Source organism: Haliotis rufescens, unplaced genomic scaffold (assembly GCF_023055435.1).
Source record: "Haliotis rufescens isolate VD_foot unplaced genomic scaffold, xgHalRufe1.0.p SCAF_2, whole genome shotgun sequence".
NCBI lineage: Eukaryota > Metazoa > Mollusca > Gastropoda > Lepetellida > Haliotidae > Haliotis > Haliotis rufescens.
This window is the reverse complement of record NW_025963890.1, coordinates 43,585,680-43,599,262: the sequence shown is the minus strand read 5'-3', so window position 1 is coordinate 43,599,262 and position 13,583 is coordinate 43,585,680. Positions and strand designations below refer to the sequence as shown.

The 13,583-nt window shown below is 39.6% G+C and overlaps 1 protein-coding gene across 2 annotated transcripts; it reads right to left on the bottom strand.

Annotated features, from left to right (window-relative positions):
• Positions 1-2,886: 2,886 nt before the first annotated feature.
• Positions 2,887-12,943, bottom strand: LOC124153066 (receptor-type tyrosine-protein phosphatase T-like). Of its 2 annotated transcripts, none has more exons than XM_046526197.2 (14): positions 12,790-12,943; positions 11,563-11,633; positions 10,812-10,902; positions 10,218-10,372; positions 9,594-9,673; positions 9,269-9,356; positions 9,021-9,094; positions 8,495-8,531; positions 8,186-8,283; positions 7,617-7,742; positions 6,224-6,375; positions 4,637-4,772; positions 4,020-4,147; positions 2,887-3,643 (listed from the first exon to the last, which is right to left on the bottom strand). In XM_046526197.2, the coding sequence occupies exons 2-14, from the start codon at positions 11,627-11,629 to the stop codon at positions 3,526-3,528; spliced, it is 1,350 nt and encodes a 449-aa protein (XP_046382153.2). In that variant the 5' UTR covers positions 11,630-11,633; positions 12,790-12,943; the 3' UTR covers positions 2,887-3,525. The 2 variants fall into 2 exon arrangements, with proteins under 2 accessions (XP_046382153.2, XP_046382152.2); XM_046526196.2 differs by lacking the exon at positions 12,790-12,943 and adding an exon at positions 12,341-12,756.
• Between the last annotated feature and the right edge of the window lie 640 nt (positions 12,944-13,583).

Sequence of the window (13,583 nt, the reverse complement as noted above, 5' to 3'; positions counted from 1 at the left end):
CTTTTACACTCTATGGACTTTGACAGAGTATTCTCTGGCGATGACAAACTGAATTTATATATCGCTGAAATACATATAGCTACTACAGTCTTAACGAGCTAAAATGATTTTTGAACCGAACGCACAGTTATACCGGGTATGGGTAACCTATCTCTGCATTTAAATCACAGTATGTTTATCTCCGCTCTACAATGAGTAGTGGAGTGAGTATGGTTTTACGCCGCTTTTAGCAATATTCCAGCAATATCACGGCGGGGGACACCAGAAATGGGCTTCACACATTGTCCCATGTCGGGAATCGAACCCGGGTCTTCGGCGTGACGAGCGAACGCTTTAACCACTAGGCTACCCGACCGCCCCTCTCTACAATGAATAAATAAAACAGGAACACTTTGATGTTGGTACATACACTGAGGGGAGAAGCATGGATTGAGTCCATTGCTCTTAGTGGGTCGTCGATCTGAATTAGGGAAACAGCGACAACAGCTGTTGGCACTGTACAGGCTTGAACAGTTTTATACGGTAATATTTCAGATGGAAACATATAAGGACACGAACTCCTTCATCCAACTTGAATTAGACATCCCGAAAGAAAACTAAGCTAGCTTTGCGCGGATTCGTTCAACATCGCACATGACTGTTATGACGCTACATTGTGACGCAAAAGATATGACGTCGCAGTTGCATATAGTAAAGACCATATTTCAAGGCTTCTGCTGTCACCAAAATTTGTAGATTTCTATTGCGGTTTTTGTACCCAAATTCTGTATTACCACACATACTGGTTATTGTGGTAAACCATATAATAAAACATATATTTATTTTAAAATACATACCGACTTTTTCCGGCAGTACTTTTCTATTAATATCAGCTTTTGCGGTGATGTGTCCGTAAACTCGGCTGTTTCATACAGAGGTGGTTATTGAGATTTGATACCTCTGACTGACCAGTCAGAGTCGGTGTAAATTCATGAGAGAATCCGACTAAGAGCCCCAGGGACTTAATGGATTGGATGGTCAGGTAGGGTGACTTGGTTGCTCACGTGTTGTCATACCCCGACGGCGACAAGTGTTTGTTACCAGCATCAATCGTTCTATGTATTCGTAGGGGGCACGGGAGGCCCAGTCGTCTAAGACGCCGCGATTCGCTGAGCAGAGTTGCGTCCCTTGGGCACGCCAGAAACCTATGATTGTGGGTTCGAATCCCGGTTCGCCCCGATTATGTTTCAAGGTTTGTCAGCACCATACCCGTTCTCGTGGGTTTCACCGAAGTGGTAAACGTCTGAGACCTCCATCACTTCGGGCTTTCCTCCCACATTAAGCTGACACGCCGCGATATAACTGGAATACTGTTAAAAGCGGCGAAAAACCCAACTCATTCACTCACTCTATGTATTCGTAACTATGAAGCACACGATAAGAGACGCTAATGTTTAAGGAAACATCCTTAGATTTGCCAGCATCTGTTATGAAACATGCATTATCCATATCATACGTATCGTCATATAGACATTGTTTAGTATCTGATTTTATGCACCATATGCATGTTAATTTGCAGGCCTGTCGTCTTGAAAATGATTGGTTGGTTGGTTTGTTGTTTAACGCCGCACTCAGCAATATTCCAGCTATATGTCGGCGGTCTGTAAATAATCGAGTCTGGATCAGACAATCCAGTGATTAATATCATGAACATCGATCCACGCAATTGGGATCGATGACATGTATCAAACAAGCCAGCGAGCCTGACCACCCGGTCCCGTTAGTCGCCTTTTACGACAAGCATAGTCACCTTTTACGGCAAGTATGGGTTGCTGAAGACCTATTCTACCCCGGATCTTCACGGGGCCTTGAAAATGAAGATTCATGACGATTGCTAGTGGTGACATTCACAGTGTTGCATGGTTGTTATCGAGTTCATTTCAGTAGGGTGGTGAAACTGAAACGGATTTTTTAAAGCTCGTTTTCCGCTCTGCCACTTCCTTGTATTGAGTAGCCCTTGTTGAAATGCAACGGTTTTACCATAACTCTTTATATTAACAAAATACAGTCGAAACACAAACTAGTAAAACCAAAAAATGAATCATCAATAACATTTACAGGAAATAATCATGAACTCAGAGTCGTGGTCATACTCTCTACATAACAGGAATGTTAAAGTTCAGAAATCGAATTCGCGTTCACCCATCACATTAGAAAAAAGAGGATGATCACTTCACAGTTATACTTGAACAAAAAAGTGACAAAAATTATTTCCGATGCAATTCTCTTTGTTGACTTGTGTCATATCTTCTCGTGTGTTTCAGGCGAATAATTGACTTGCCCTTGCATGTGTTTGTGACGGATGGACATGATACAGTCGGAATCCTACAATCGACACTACTTTGAGAAGAGATTTCTTGTGGCTATGAAAAGCGTTTTGTCGCTTATATTTATAAGCGTCAAAGTTAACCTGCTTCAAGTATCAGTTGTATTTACGTTCTACAAATAATAGCGCAAAAAACTAATTTTGCTACACGCAGTCCATTGTACGATTCTGACTCTATCATAAGCATCTTTACATATGTGATGAATGTCATCCTCATGAAGCGCTATCAAATAACGATGACACCAAGCGGATGTTCGCGAAAGGGTCAGCGTACCCTGAACCACCTGTGGTGAATAAATAATTTATGCAAAATTACATAATGTCCACAGCTGCGTTAAGCAAAACTCACCTACTCATGTACAACTGAGTTGAAGCATTACTTACACAAGTTTAAATTTGTAAGCCAGTACAAAGGTGCATGTAATTTATGTCCAGTGTTGATAGATAAAGTGTTGATAAATATTCCAATACACGTTTGGGTTGAATTAACTGCCTCTTATCTTTACAGAAATCACAATACGTTAATTTGAACACAAGTTTTATTCATATATTCCATCAAAGTATTGTACAATCAATCTTATCTTCCAACACGTTTGCAGGAAGACCATCATCACATGTTTTGGTGATAAGTCAATTGTAATACCTTTCTACTATTACTTGTAACCATATTATAACCATATTATAACCATATTGCAGGTCTTAGATGAGTACCTCCTTTGTGACAATGGGACAGACAAAAACAGAATAGAACACACAAATATCGGATCATGTCATGAACAAGGGACGCAACTCTGTACAGTGAGGGCCCCGCACATGCAATGAGGGATCCTATCACGATAATAGAGCGTCTACACTATGGACACTGATAGTATGGAAGTTGAAGGGAGTGTCATCACTGATTTTCAGTGATCCCTTTTATATAATCGTCACCACTAGTTTGCCTTTCACGCCCAATTGAATCTGTTTGGGGAGATAAAAGAGACTGCTTTTTCCTTTGCATTGGCGCTATATATTTACATCATAATATTCCGAGTCAGTATTGTCATGTGCTGATCGACCCATGACAACACACACAGGAAGTGTCAGTAAGTAGTTTTCTTGTCTTAATCTATAGCCGATCACAAGAAGACATGCCACCAACACAGATTATGGAACTTCTGTCACACCCTCGTAACCACGATGCTGGGTTGTTCGGCGAGCGCCTTGACGTCATCAAAGTCACCGTACGCCACAGGCTCATAGTCAGAACTGGAGTCCTCTTCATCGATGCCATCCATGCTGTAAACACAAACCAACAACACTGCAACGAAGTGTACATGGAGGCTACAAATTTGTATGGTGAAGATAAGGTATCATTTTGAATGAGGTACTCTTTCAATGTCAGTAAGCCCAACATCACCAATATCCCCGCGATAGACCTTAGGTGTCCAAGTCTTGTGAAACTAATAGATCGGAGTGTCGGGGAAAGCCTGCTATACAACCAGCTACAATCCTACCCACACACAATCACCACGAACATTTGGTACAGAGGACCTTTCAGTCCGGAAAACATCACAGGGACCAGATTTCTTGTAACACTCCTTATCTCGTACACACAAGCTGCAATGTAGCAGGAAACAAAGATATTTGCAGACACTGAACATTTGTGACTTACGCCTGTGTCTCATGGTCAAGACGCCAGCACTTTTCACACTGCACAAGGACAGGATCGTAGTAGCTAGGCAGCGTTCCCTGAGTTTGTAAGGCGCCAATCAGTATGTTGTGGATGAAGGAATACTGCTCCTACAGACAAGACATGTAGGATTAGAGCCTAATATAACATAGACATGAACAGTTGTGCAAACAATTCTAACAACGTATAGTATCAAAAGTTACGATTATACTTCGAGATAAATAATTGTTCATTGTACCATAAGTGAGATATAGTTTAAAGCGATAATAAAAGCATAATAAACAGTATACTGTCCATGTATATGAAGCCTGTATTTGAAACAATACATACACTATCGACCCGTGAAGATCCAGGTTAGAATAGGTCTTCAGCAACCCCTTGTCGTAAGGGGCGGCTAAAGGGGATCGGGTGGTCAGGCTCGCTGACTGGGTTGATGCATGTCATTGTATCCCAATTGCATGGATCGATTCTCATGATGTTAATCACTGGATTGCCAGGTCAATACTCGATTATTTACAGACCGCCGTCATATAGTAGTAATATTGCTGAGTGCGGCGTCAAACAAACAAAACAAACAAAACCTATCAATATACACTTACTTCTGTTTCAACCATCATCATTCTTTGAGCACGGAAAGTTTGTACACAGCTGTAGACACAAGCTCGACCTTCGTACCTGGCTTGATCCAGCAGGTAGTCAAAAGCCAGGAATGTTCCACAACGCCCTGCGCCAGCGCTTAACAACGAAAATATGACCCTTAATCAACATAAAAATCATTAACCACTGTGTCACTGTATTTTATTTAGATATAAGCGACAAAACTCTTGCATAGGATACTCATGTAACCATATCCATCACACAGTTATGAGCATCAATGGTTATGTGTGGTATGTTTGCGTCTATGAAGCGCAACATATGTTAACTTTGGGGTAAATCAATGTGACCAAATACTTTCCATAATCATAAGACAGCTCTGATTGACGAAGGGTGAGGTGAGGTGAAATGGGGTTTTATGGGGGATTATTGCACTTATATAGTGACGTGCATGTGTGTGTGTGGCTGCTTGTACTAGTCCGGACTGATGCCGATTTATAGTGCTAGCACACTGAGATACCATGCCGTAGTTTAACATGAATACCCCACTCAGACACGGTATACTGACTCCGAGCCGACCAGTCCTTGTTTTAGCCCCTTAATGCCGAGCGTAAGACAGGTTAACAACAAGTACCATCTTTTAACGTCTTTTGGTATGACGCGGCCGGGAATCGAACCCCGGACCTTCAACTCTCCGGGCGGACGCTCTACCATTAGACCACGGAGGCGGTCGCTTGACGAAGGGCCCATTGAACGATTTGTACTATACCACAAAGAACATGCTTATGAATGTGTGATTACCAGGTGTTTGTAAATAGGTGAGCGAAGACACCATCTTTCAAAGTGTAAAGGAAAGAGTTTTTAATCTGTGATAATCATATTGTTAAAACAAAGTAGGAAAGTTTCGTTTATCAGTGCGTTGACGATGCGATTATAATATTTTGAAAATTAGTAAGGTTATTTTAATAGAGGATATTTCATGTGTATTCATGTCGCTCTCGCTCGGGAAATATCGGCATTTAGACACTCGTCTCGTAAACATAGTGTGACGTGGACACGAATAATATGTTCTATTTATTACCGAAGAGACGAGATTACATACAGAGACGAACTATATTTAGGGCTATAGAAAGTACCAGGGCAAACAAATCGGGTTCATAAAAATCATTATGTGCCCTAGGTCATACACGTCACGAGACAACAGTGTATTGTTCCGTCATCCGGCGGCATTGGTGACGTCTTTCGAATCTGATTGTGACGTGAGGTCAGAATGACGTCACACAAGAAACGACGTCATAGCTGAAGATAAATGAACGTCAATCGATAAATTGTGGTTTCGCTGCTGTTGCGACTTGCTGTCCCAAAGGTAAAAACTAAGATTCATCTCTGTATGTAGACATCTTCTTTGGTAATGAATAGAACATTATATGAGTGTTCAATTCATACTATGTTTACGACACTCCTGCCTAAACTTCGGCATTTAGACACTCGTGTGGTAAACAGAGTATGACACGAACACTCATTTAATATATGTATTATATCATTCGGACACTTGTATGGAACTTCGATATGTCAGCTATCAGCATATATACCTGCTTTGTACCACTAAAGGTCCGTTAGAGTTCGGTCCTGTGTCCTTCACTATCCTGTGGAAATGCAGCAGTAACGATGTGTCTCTGGGAACGTCATGGTCAGCCCATGCGGCGAAGTGAAACTGGAGCACTTGTCTTGTGTCAGAATGTCCCTGATAAAAACAGTAATTGCAATTTCCTTCTAGATTACATGCTTGTTCATTTAAAATTTAGAATGGAGGAGCCTGGTGGTAAGCACACACAATCTACACTTACACATATGTGTGTGTCTGAAACACCTTTAACATTTGTCATTGCAAGGGTAGTTTTATGCCAATTGTGTGAATGAAGGATGCTACCGGCTGCGAAGGACATGCTCACCCGCGAACACCAGGGCCCACTTGCACAAAGCGATCTTAGCGCTACAACTGTCGTAAGCCTATGTTAAAGTATGGGAGTTACGATCATCTTAGCGCTAAGACCGCTTTGTGCAAGCGGGCCCAGGTGTCATCACTGTTTTTCAGTGTTACATTCATATAATTTTTACAGCTATTTGGCCCTTTTCGCTATATGGAATCTGTTTCAGTGGATCATTAAGACGGGCTGTTCTCTTGCAATGATGTTTTATATTTACAAACAGAAATATATAAGCTGACACACATCGAAAAATATAATATTGGCTTCTGTTACCCTTTCTATGACGAAAGAACTAAAACACTCTCGAAGTGACGGGTTCATTGTATTAAAACTTATCTCTGTGATTTTAGGGGACGAAGAGTGTTTTTCCATGTCTTAGGGAGGCTTCCTGGTGTTCTACTTCATACAATACATATAGCTCCAACACTTTTACATTGAATTTAAGTACCCAAACATTGTATTCATGAGGTGAGGTGAGGTGAAATTGGCCCAAGATTATTGCACTTATATAGCGACGTGCATGCACGTGTGGGTGTGTGGCTGCTTGTACTAGTTCACTGAAATACCATGCCGCAGTTTAACATGAATACCCCACTCAGACACAGTATACTGACTCCGAGCCGACCAGTCCTTGTTTTAGCCCCTTAATGCCGATCGCCAGGCAGGGTAACAACAAGTACCATCTTTTAACATCTTTTGGTATGACGCGGCCGGGGATCGAACCCCGGACCTTCCGCTCTCCGGGCGGACGCTCTACCAGTAGACCACGGAGGCGGTCTTTGTTTTCATGATATGAAATGATATTATATGATATCATATGATATCATATGATTTCATATGATATGATACAGTGAAACTGGACGAGACTATTTCCAGTGAAAGAGTCCTGATTAAAAGGTGTCCAGATTAAGAAATCCAGAGTCATGGATTATGTCCCTTTATTTATATCGCTGCTAACAGTAATGACCCGGAAGGATTCAGATTTGTTCTCACTGACCTTCCACACAGCGAAGTTCCTGACAGTGTAAGAAGGGTGCACCGTCTCCTCCACACACTGCACACACACCTTGTCGTACGCCCTAAAGGTGGCACCATACACGGGCCAGTACCTCGCACACTTGATCTGGAAACATAGCATGTACAAGTGTTTCAGGTTTTTATCATCCAAAACTAGATTCCACAGGATATATCACTTGTGTGAGGAAATATCGCAACAAGCAAATGACCATGATGCTTTGCAAACCATTATGACGTCATCGTTACCATGACATCAAAAGACATCATGAATCTCTCTACCACTGCAGGTGGTTAGCTTCTCTTTTTACACTCAAGGCACTGGCTAGTACTGTTAGAGACTGAAAATGTTGGAAGAATGATTTAGATAATAACTAGAATCACACGCGAGTGTGTCGTGAGATCAATACGCATCGGTAACATTTTAATGCATTAAAAGTTTAACATTTTATCGTGTTGATAACTTTCATATCAAAAGACACTTGAGGGAGATTCTCTATTTTTGTACTCTCCGTGTATTGTTATCATTGTTGGTATGTATTAAGGATGTACCTTTCCGTCTTCTGCAAGTTGTGTAAGCAAGACAATCTTTGTGGCGTTCTCCTGCCATATCAGCCTCCAGAAGTCGTTGACTGATTTAAATGACGGCCCTGTTAAGTATATATTGTATTTGCTTACTTGCATGTGATCTGTGAGGCAATAGGAACGTTAATTTCATTAGTTCTGTTGAATGACACTAACATAATGTTATACGCATTCAAAAGATAATCCCTCAGTTACGAAACAGGGTGATTACTTCCCTTGAATACGTTTCATCAACTATACAATCAAGATTCAAGAAAAGCTTCCTTGAGGTCTTACCTTGTGCTGCAACGTATCGTATATTGTCCCTGTATCCCTTGAAAAATACATAAAAATGAAACAAATATTAACATCACTTTAAGGTTACTTTATACATAGAGTATAAACATTCACAGTGTTTTAGACAAGACATTTTGAGACAAAAATAAAGCCTTATTATCATCACAATATCATTCAATAAGAGCGTGATACCTGCAAAGAGCTTTACGTTCAGAATATGAAATACAGTAAACTACGGTTATAACGAACTCGAAAAGACCACTAATTTTAGTTCGTAATAACCGTAGTTCGTTTTCAGCATATATAGAGCATATACTCTTGAAAGCATATTTTTTATATAAATTCTAAATGTTAATTTGTATAATATAATAACGTTCAGGCGTTTGATTTTTTCTTCTGTTAAATGGTCAATCATACCCATGTATTTTGTTGAACAAACACTTCTTAGGGTGAAATTAGTATAATGATAATAGTCTCAATAACTGAAATGCTCATATTTAGTACATATAATCCACTCTTTACTCACATTAATGAAAGACGCGTTAATATAATCACTATCGTTCTTTTCTTCTTGCTTGAGCAGTATTCTGTTTCCGTCATCTGTAACAATGGTTGAGAGGGATGTTGAGAACAGTATATCCAGTATATTAACCAATGTATATCAAAACATCATATAAATTATATTTTATGAAGTGTGACAAGCATTGTGATAATACTTTCTGCGTAAATGAAACATTGATATATCCAGAAGCACAGCGGATACAGTCTACGTACAGGGGAGGACACTCTTGTGTCTGTTCTTTACTCTATTGTCCTCGGATGCTCCACACTTTGCCTCGCCATAGTCTGGAGGGGCAAGCATCTGAAGAAAAAGTACATAATTCAGAACGCATATAATTTCTTGATTCATGCTGCATGTATAAATGGGAAATATATATGTAATGCACATTTCATTATATAAAATGGAAAATTATGCATTATAGATTTTGGGGCCACTTATGGATTGAGGTAAGATAAGGCAAGGCAAGGTATAATTTTTAGGCCAACCGTTTGAAGACACTAACCAGAAGATCTAAGAAAGGTATTGCCATATACACACCTGAAACTCATTCATCATGTGTCTCATGGTACGCTGACTCATCAACTCTTCACAGAGCCTCACTTGTCCCAAATCCCTGCCTGCGGAAATTTGAATTTTTAAATAAATGGAAATATGTTAGTTACTTATTCAATTAAACAACACAACGTTCCATAAAATCGGCAAAGAGGTTCTGGAAAAGTAAGAACATATAAGTCTTTGAAAGGCATTTAGAAGTGATACACATAAGGAATAGAATTTAGGGATGTCAACTTCTTTATGACGAGGACCACAATGCTTCGGAGTATATGCTTACTCCTTCATCACGTGAATAAATTCTATGAGGGAGAGAACATGAATATGTACCTGTAAGAACGACAGAAGTGATAAGATAACAAAGGTGGAAAGTTGACATCCATAAATTCTCTTCATTCAGAAAATATATATATACTTGCATGCATGCAAATTTTGAATATATTGGACTGTACCGACGAATTGCAGGTACATATTATATAAAATATATATATACACTCCAATATATTTAAAATTTGAAACAATATATCTATATAATCTATACATATCAAGATAATGCATCTGTTGATATGGATTAAATGTAAGCTTGTTTCGTATCACCGTCCTTCTCACCTTGCCATGAGGGTACATATATGGGGTTTGCCGTTGAAAAATCTTTTGCAGAACAATCCCGGCTTCGGGCACCAGATGTCTTCTGTTTGTTGTTGTTCAAAGGACTCATCTCATACTCTACTGCGTTAGTTTGTGGCTTTGCAAGCTTTCGTTTCCTGGAAATAATTTTATATACATATTACTTTTATCATTACATCTTGTTTGCTATACACATGATTATTAATAGTCAGAATTCCGCATGTACGTAATAAATAAAAAAGATCGCCAAATAGTATGATTGGTTGGGTGCTGGAAGGGGGCATTCGGTGCAGTGTGTTCTCAAGTTTCCACGAGGCACGGGAGTGCCACTGATTTAAGGCGCAGTAACTCGATGTACAGAGTTGTGTCCCTTATCAATGCCTAGATCCGCTTCTTGTGGGCGAGAATACCAGCTTCACCCTGATTCTGTAAGCACCATACCCTTGCTCTTAGATTTATACTTTTGTGTCTTTCACCTTCATCAATCTATCAAGCCGTGAGAAAAACACGGTACTGTATAAGTGGTGTTAAACCCTATTCCTTCGTTATTGGTAAAGATATAGTTGACTGGCTTACCTTCTCCACAAAATGAATCCCAGTAATAGAACGCATCCAATAACAAACAACACCAGCAGCACAATGCCAGCTGTTTGCGGTGGTGAAAGGCCTGTAAGTTAAAGTTAGTGTTTATCAACAGTAATATTCTCAATGTTAACAGACAAAAAAAGAGAACAGAACAAAAAATATTTCGCAAAATGTGCTTAAAGAAATTTGTATAGAAGCCTTCACATATATATATAATATATGTATAGATAGATAGATATAGATATAGATATAGATAGATAGATAGATAGATATATATATAGATATATAGATATATATATATATAGATATATATAGATATATAGATATATATATAGATATAGATATAGATAGATAGATAGATATAGATATATATATATATATATATATATATATATATATATATATATATATATATATGGGATTCAAAGGGAAGTGTTTCTGTGGCATTCAGAAAGTACCCCAAAGGTGAGTGAGTGAGTGAGTTTGGTTTAACGCCGCTTTTAACAGTATTCCAGTTATATCGCGGCGTGTCAGCTTAATATTTTTAATGTAGGAGGAAAGCCTGACGTAATGCAGGTCTCAGACGTTTACCACTTCGGGGAAACCCACGAGCACGGATATGGTGCTGACAAAACCTAGAAACATAAGTTCCCCAAAGGTCTACATGTAGAACATGCATTCACTGAATAAATGGCATATAGTTGCACGGTTATGTATCGAGACTGGAAACAAATATACGCACATCGACAAACATCATTGCATTGCAAGGTCGTCCCGTTACATTCTTCACATGTGCAGTTCGCATTCATGGTTCTGTAAATACATGGTGTCATATATTACCAGTAATGTCAATCATGCACAAACATGTCTAGTATAGTGTTGTGGACCAGGTAATATCAATAATCTGTGCAGGATGCGTTCAGTCCTAATATCAATGTTTGTATTGTTTAGGGTGTTGTTATGACAGACCATTTCAAATGAATCCTTGGTACTTTGGAACACAGGCATCAGTGTGTTAGCAAAACCCATGGTATGTTTACACGAGGAAAAATGTAAATAAAACTTATCATTAATTTGTCTTATACACAATTTACCTTTATTTAGCGGAAAATGTAATGTTATGTTCAGCTAAAATACAAAATGTATGTATGTATGTATGTATGTATGTATGTATGTATGTATGTATGTATGTATGTATGTATGTATGTATGTATGTGCGTGCGTGCGTGCGTGAGTGTGTGGGTGAGTGCGCATGCGTGTGAGTGTGCTTGTGTGTAAGTGAGTGTGCTTGTGTGTGTGCTTGTGTGTGTGTGTGTGTGTGTGTGTGTGTGTGTGTGTGTGTGTGTGTGTGTGTGTGTGTGTGTGTGTGTGTGTGTGTGTGTGTGTGTGTGTGTGTGTGTGTGTGTGTGTGTGTTTGTGTGTGTGTGTGTGTGTAAGTGAGTGTGTGTGTGGTGTGTGTATGTATGTATTATATGTAAGCTTATTTCAGACACAATGTATTAGAAAGGAAGAAAACTCACATTATTCACGCCAAAGCTACCTGGACGCTGTTGACTCTGATGCCGTTTACCGTTACTGTCAACTGATACCGTTAAAATCATTGTCAAGTCATAATAATAACCACTAATACACCATTCCTTGCGGGTTAACTCCTAGCATCCTTCAGATACAACTACTGACGGAAACTGGCCAGATCAAAACAAAACTGTTTACCCCGCCCGGAAGTGATGTGCGTCGCCTTATCAGATAGTTCATATCATTAGGTTAGTGTAGCTGGAGAGAAATCATACATTTCACAGAGGCTTTAAATATTGCCCATTAGATATGGATTGAAATATCTGTAATATCACTGAGTTATGTTTTCATACACCAAGATGTTTCGTTAGTCGCCTGTGGATGAGGTATGTCGGGAGAACAAAGTCGTCTATAAAGTGTTGGCCTCGCAAGTAGTTATAGTAAACATGCTTACCTTTAATGAAGCTTGTTTTTGTCCATGTCTTTGTAACATATCCTTCCACACCGAACATGCCCTACTCAGGGCAGGCTGGGTCAAATATAGAATTACTCACACAAGGAAATATTTATTTCCACAATTTCGTTTGCTGCGTTTTAAATCCTTTTGTAAACGCCTGTGAGTGTGTGAGTGTGTGTGGTTGTGTGTGTGTGGACAGACAGACAACGTGAAAAACAGACACACACACAGATATGTGACTGACAGTGATTTTTTGTATAATACCTGCCTTTCTTTGCCCCGATAGTAGCAAGACGGTTAACCTTGCTGTGGGGTTGAGTGGAGGGCTTTCAAGTCGCTTTGAATAGTAGTTCAGTTACATCACAGTGTCAGCTTGATGAGGGTGAGAAGCCTGAAGTGAAGCAGGTCATTGACGTTCACCAATTTGGTAAAACCAGGAACACAGATATGGTGCTGACAAATCCAGACACATTATCAGGAAGAACCGAGAGTCGACCCACGAACATAGACTTCTGGCACACAAAAGGGATGCAACTCTTTACAACGAATTGCGGCGCCTTATATGACTGTGCCTGACATACCCCAGTTACTTTAAGGATGTAAATTTGATCAATGCATCTTCACCCATATGGTTCATTATTATGAAGTTTAGCACAACCATGTGACATGAATATTAATGTATTCAAAATTCAAAAACTGTAAGGGGGGAGACAAGTATATCCCTCAATGGACCTATCGCGCTGCTTGAATGCAGGTGCATTTTGGAAACCCTGCCATTAGTTCAGGTGCCC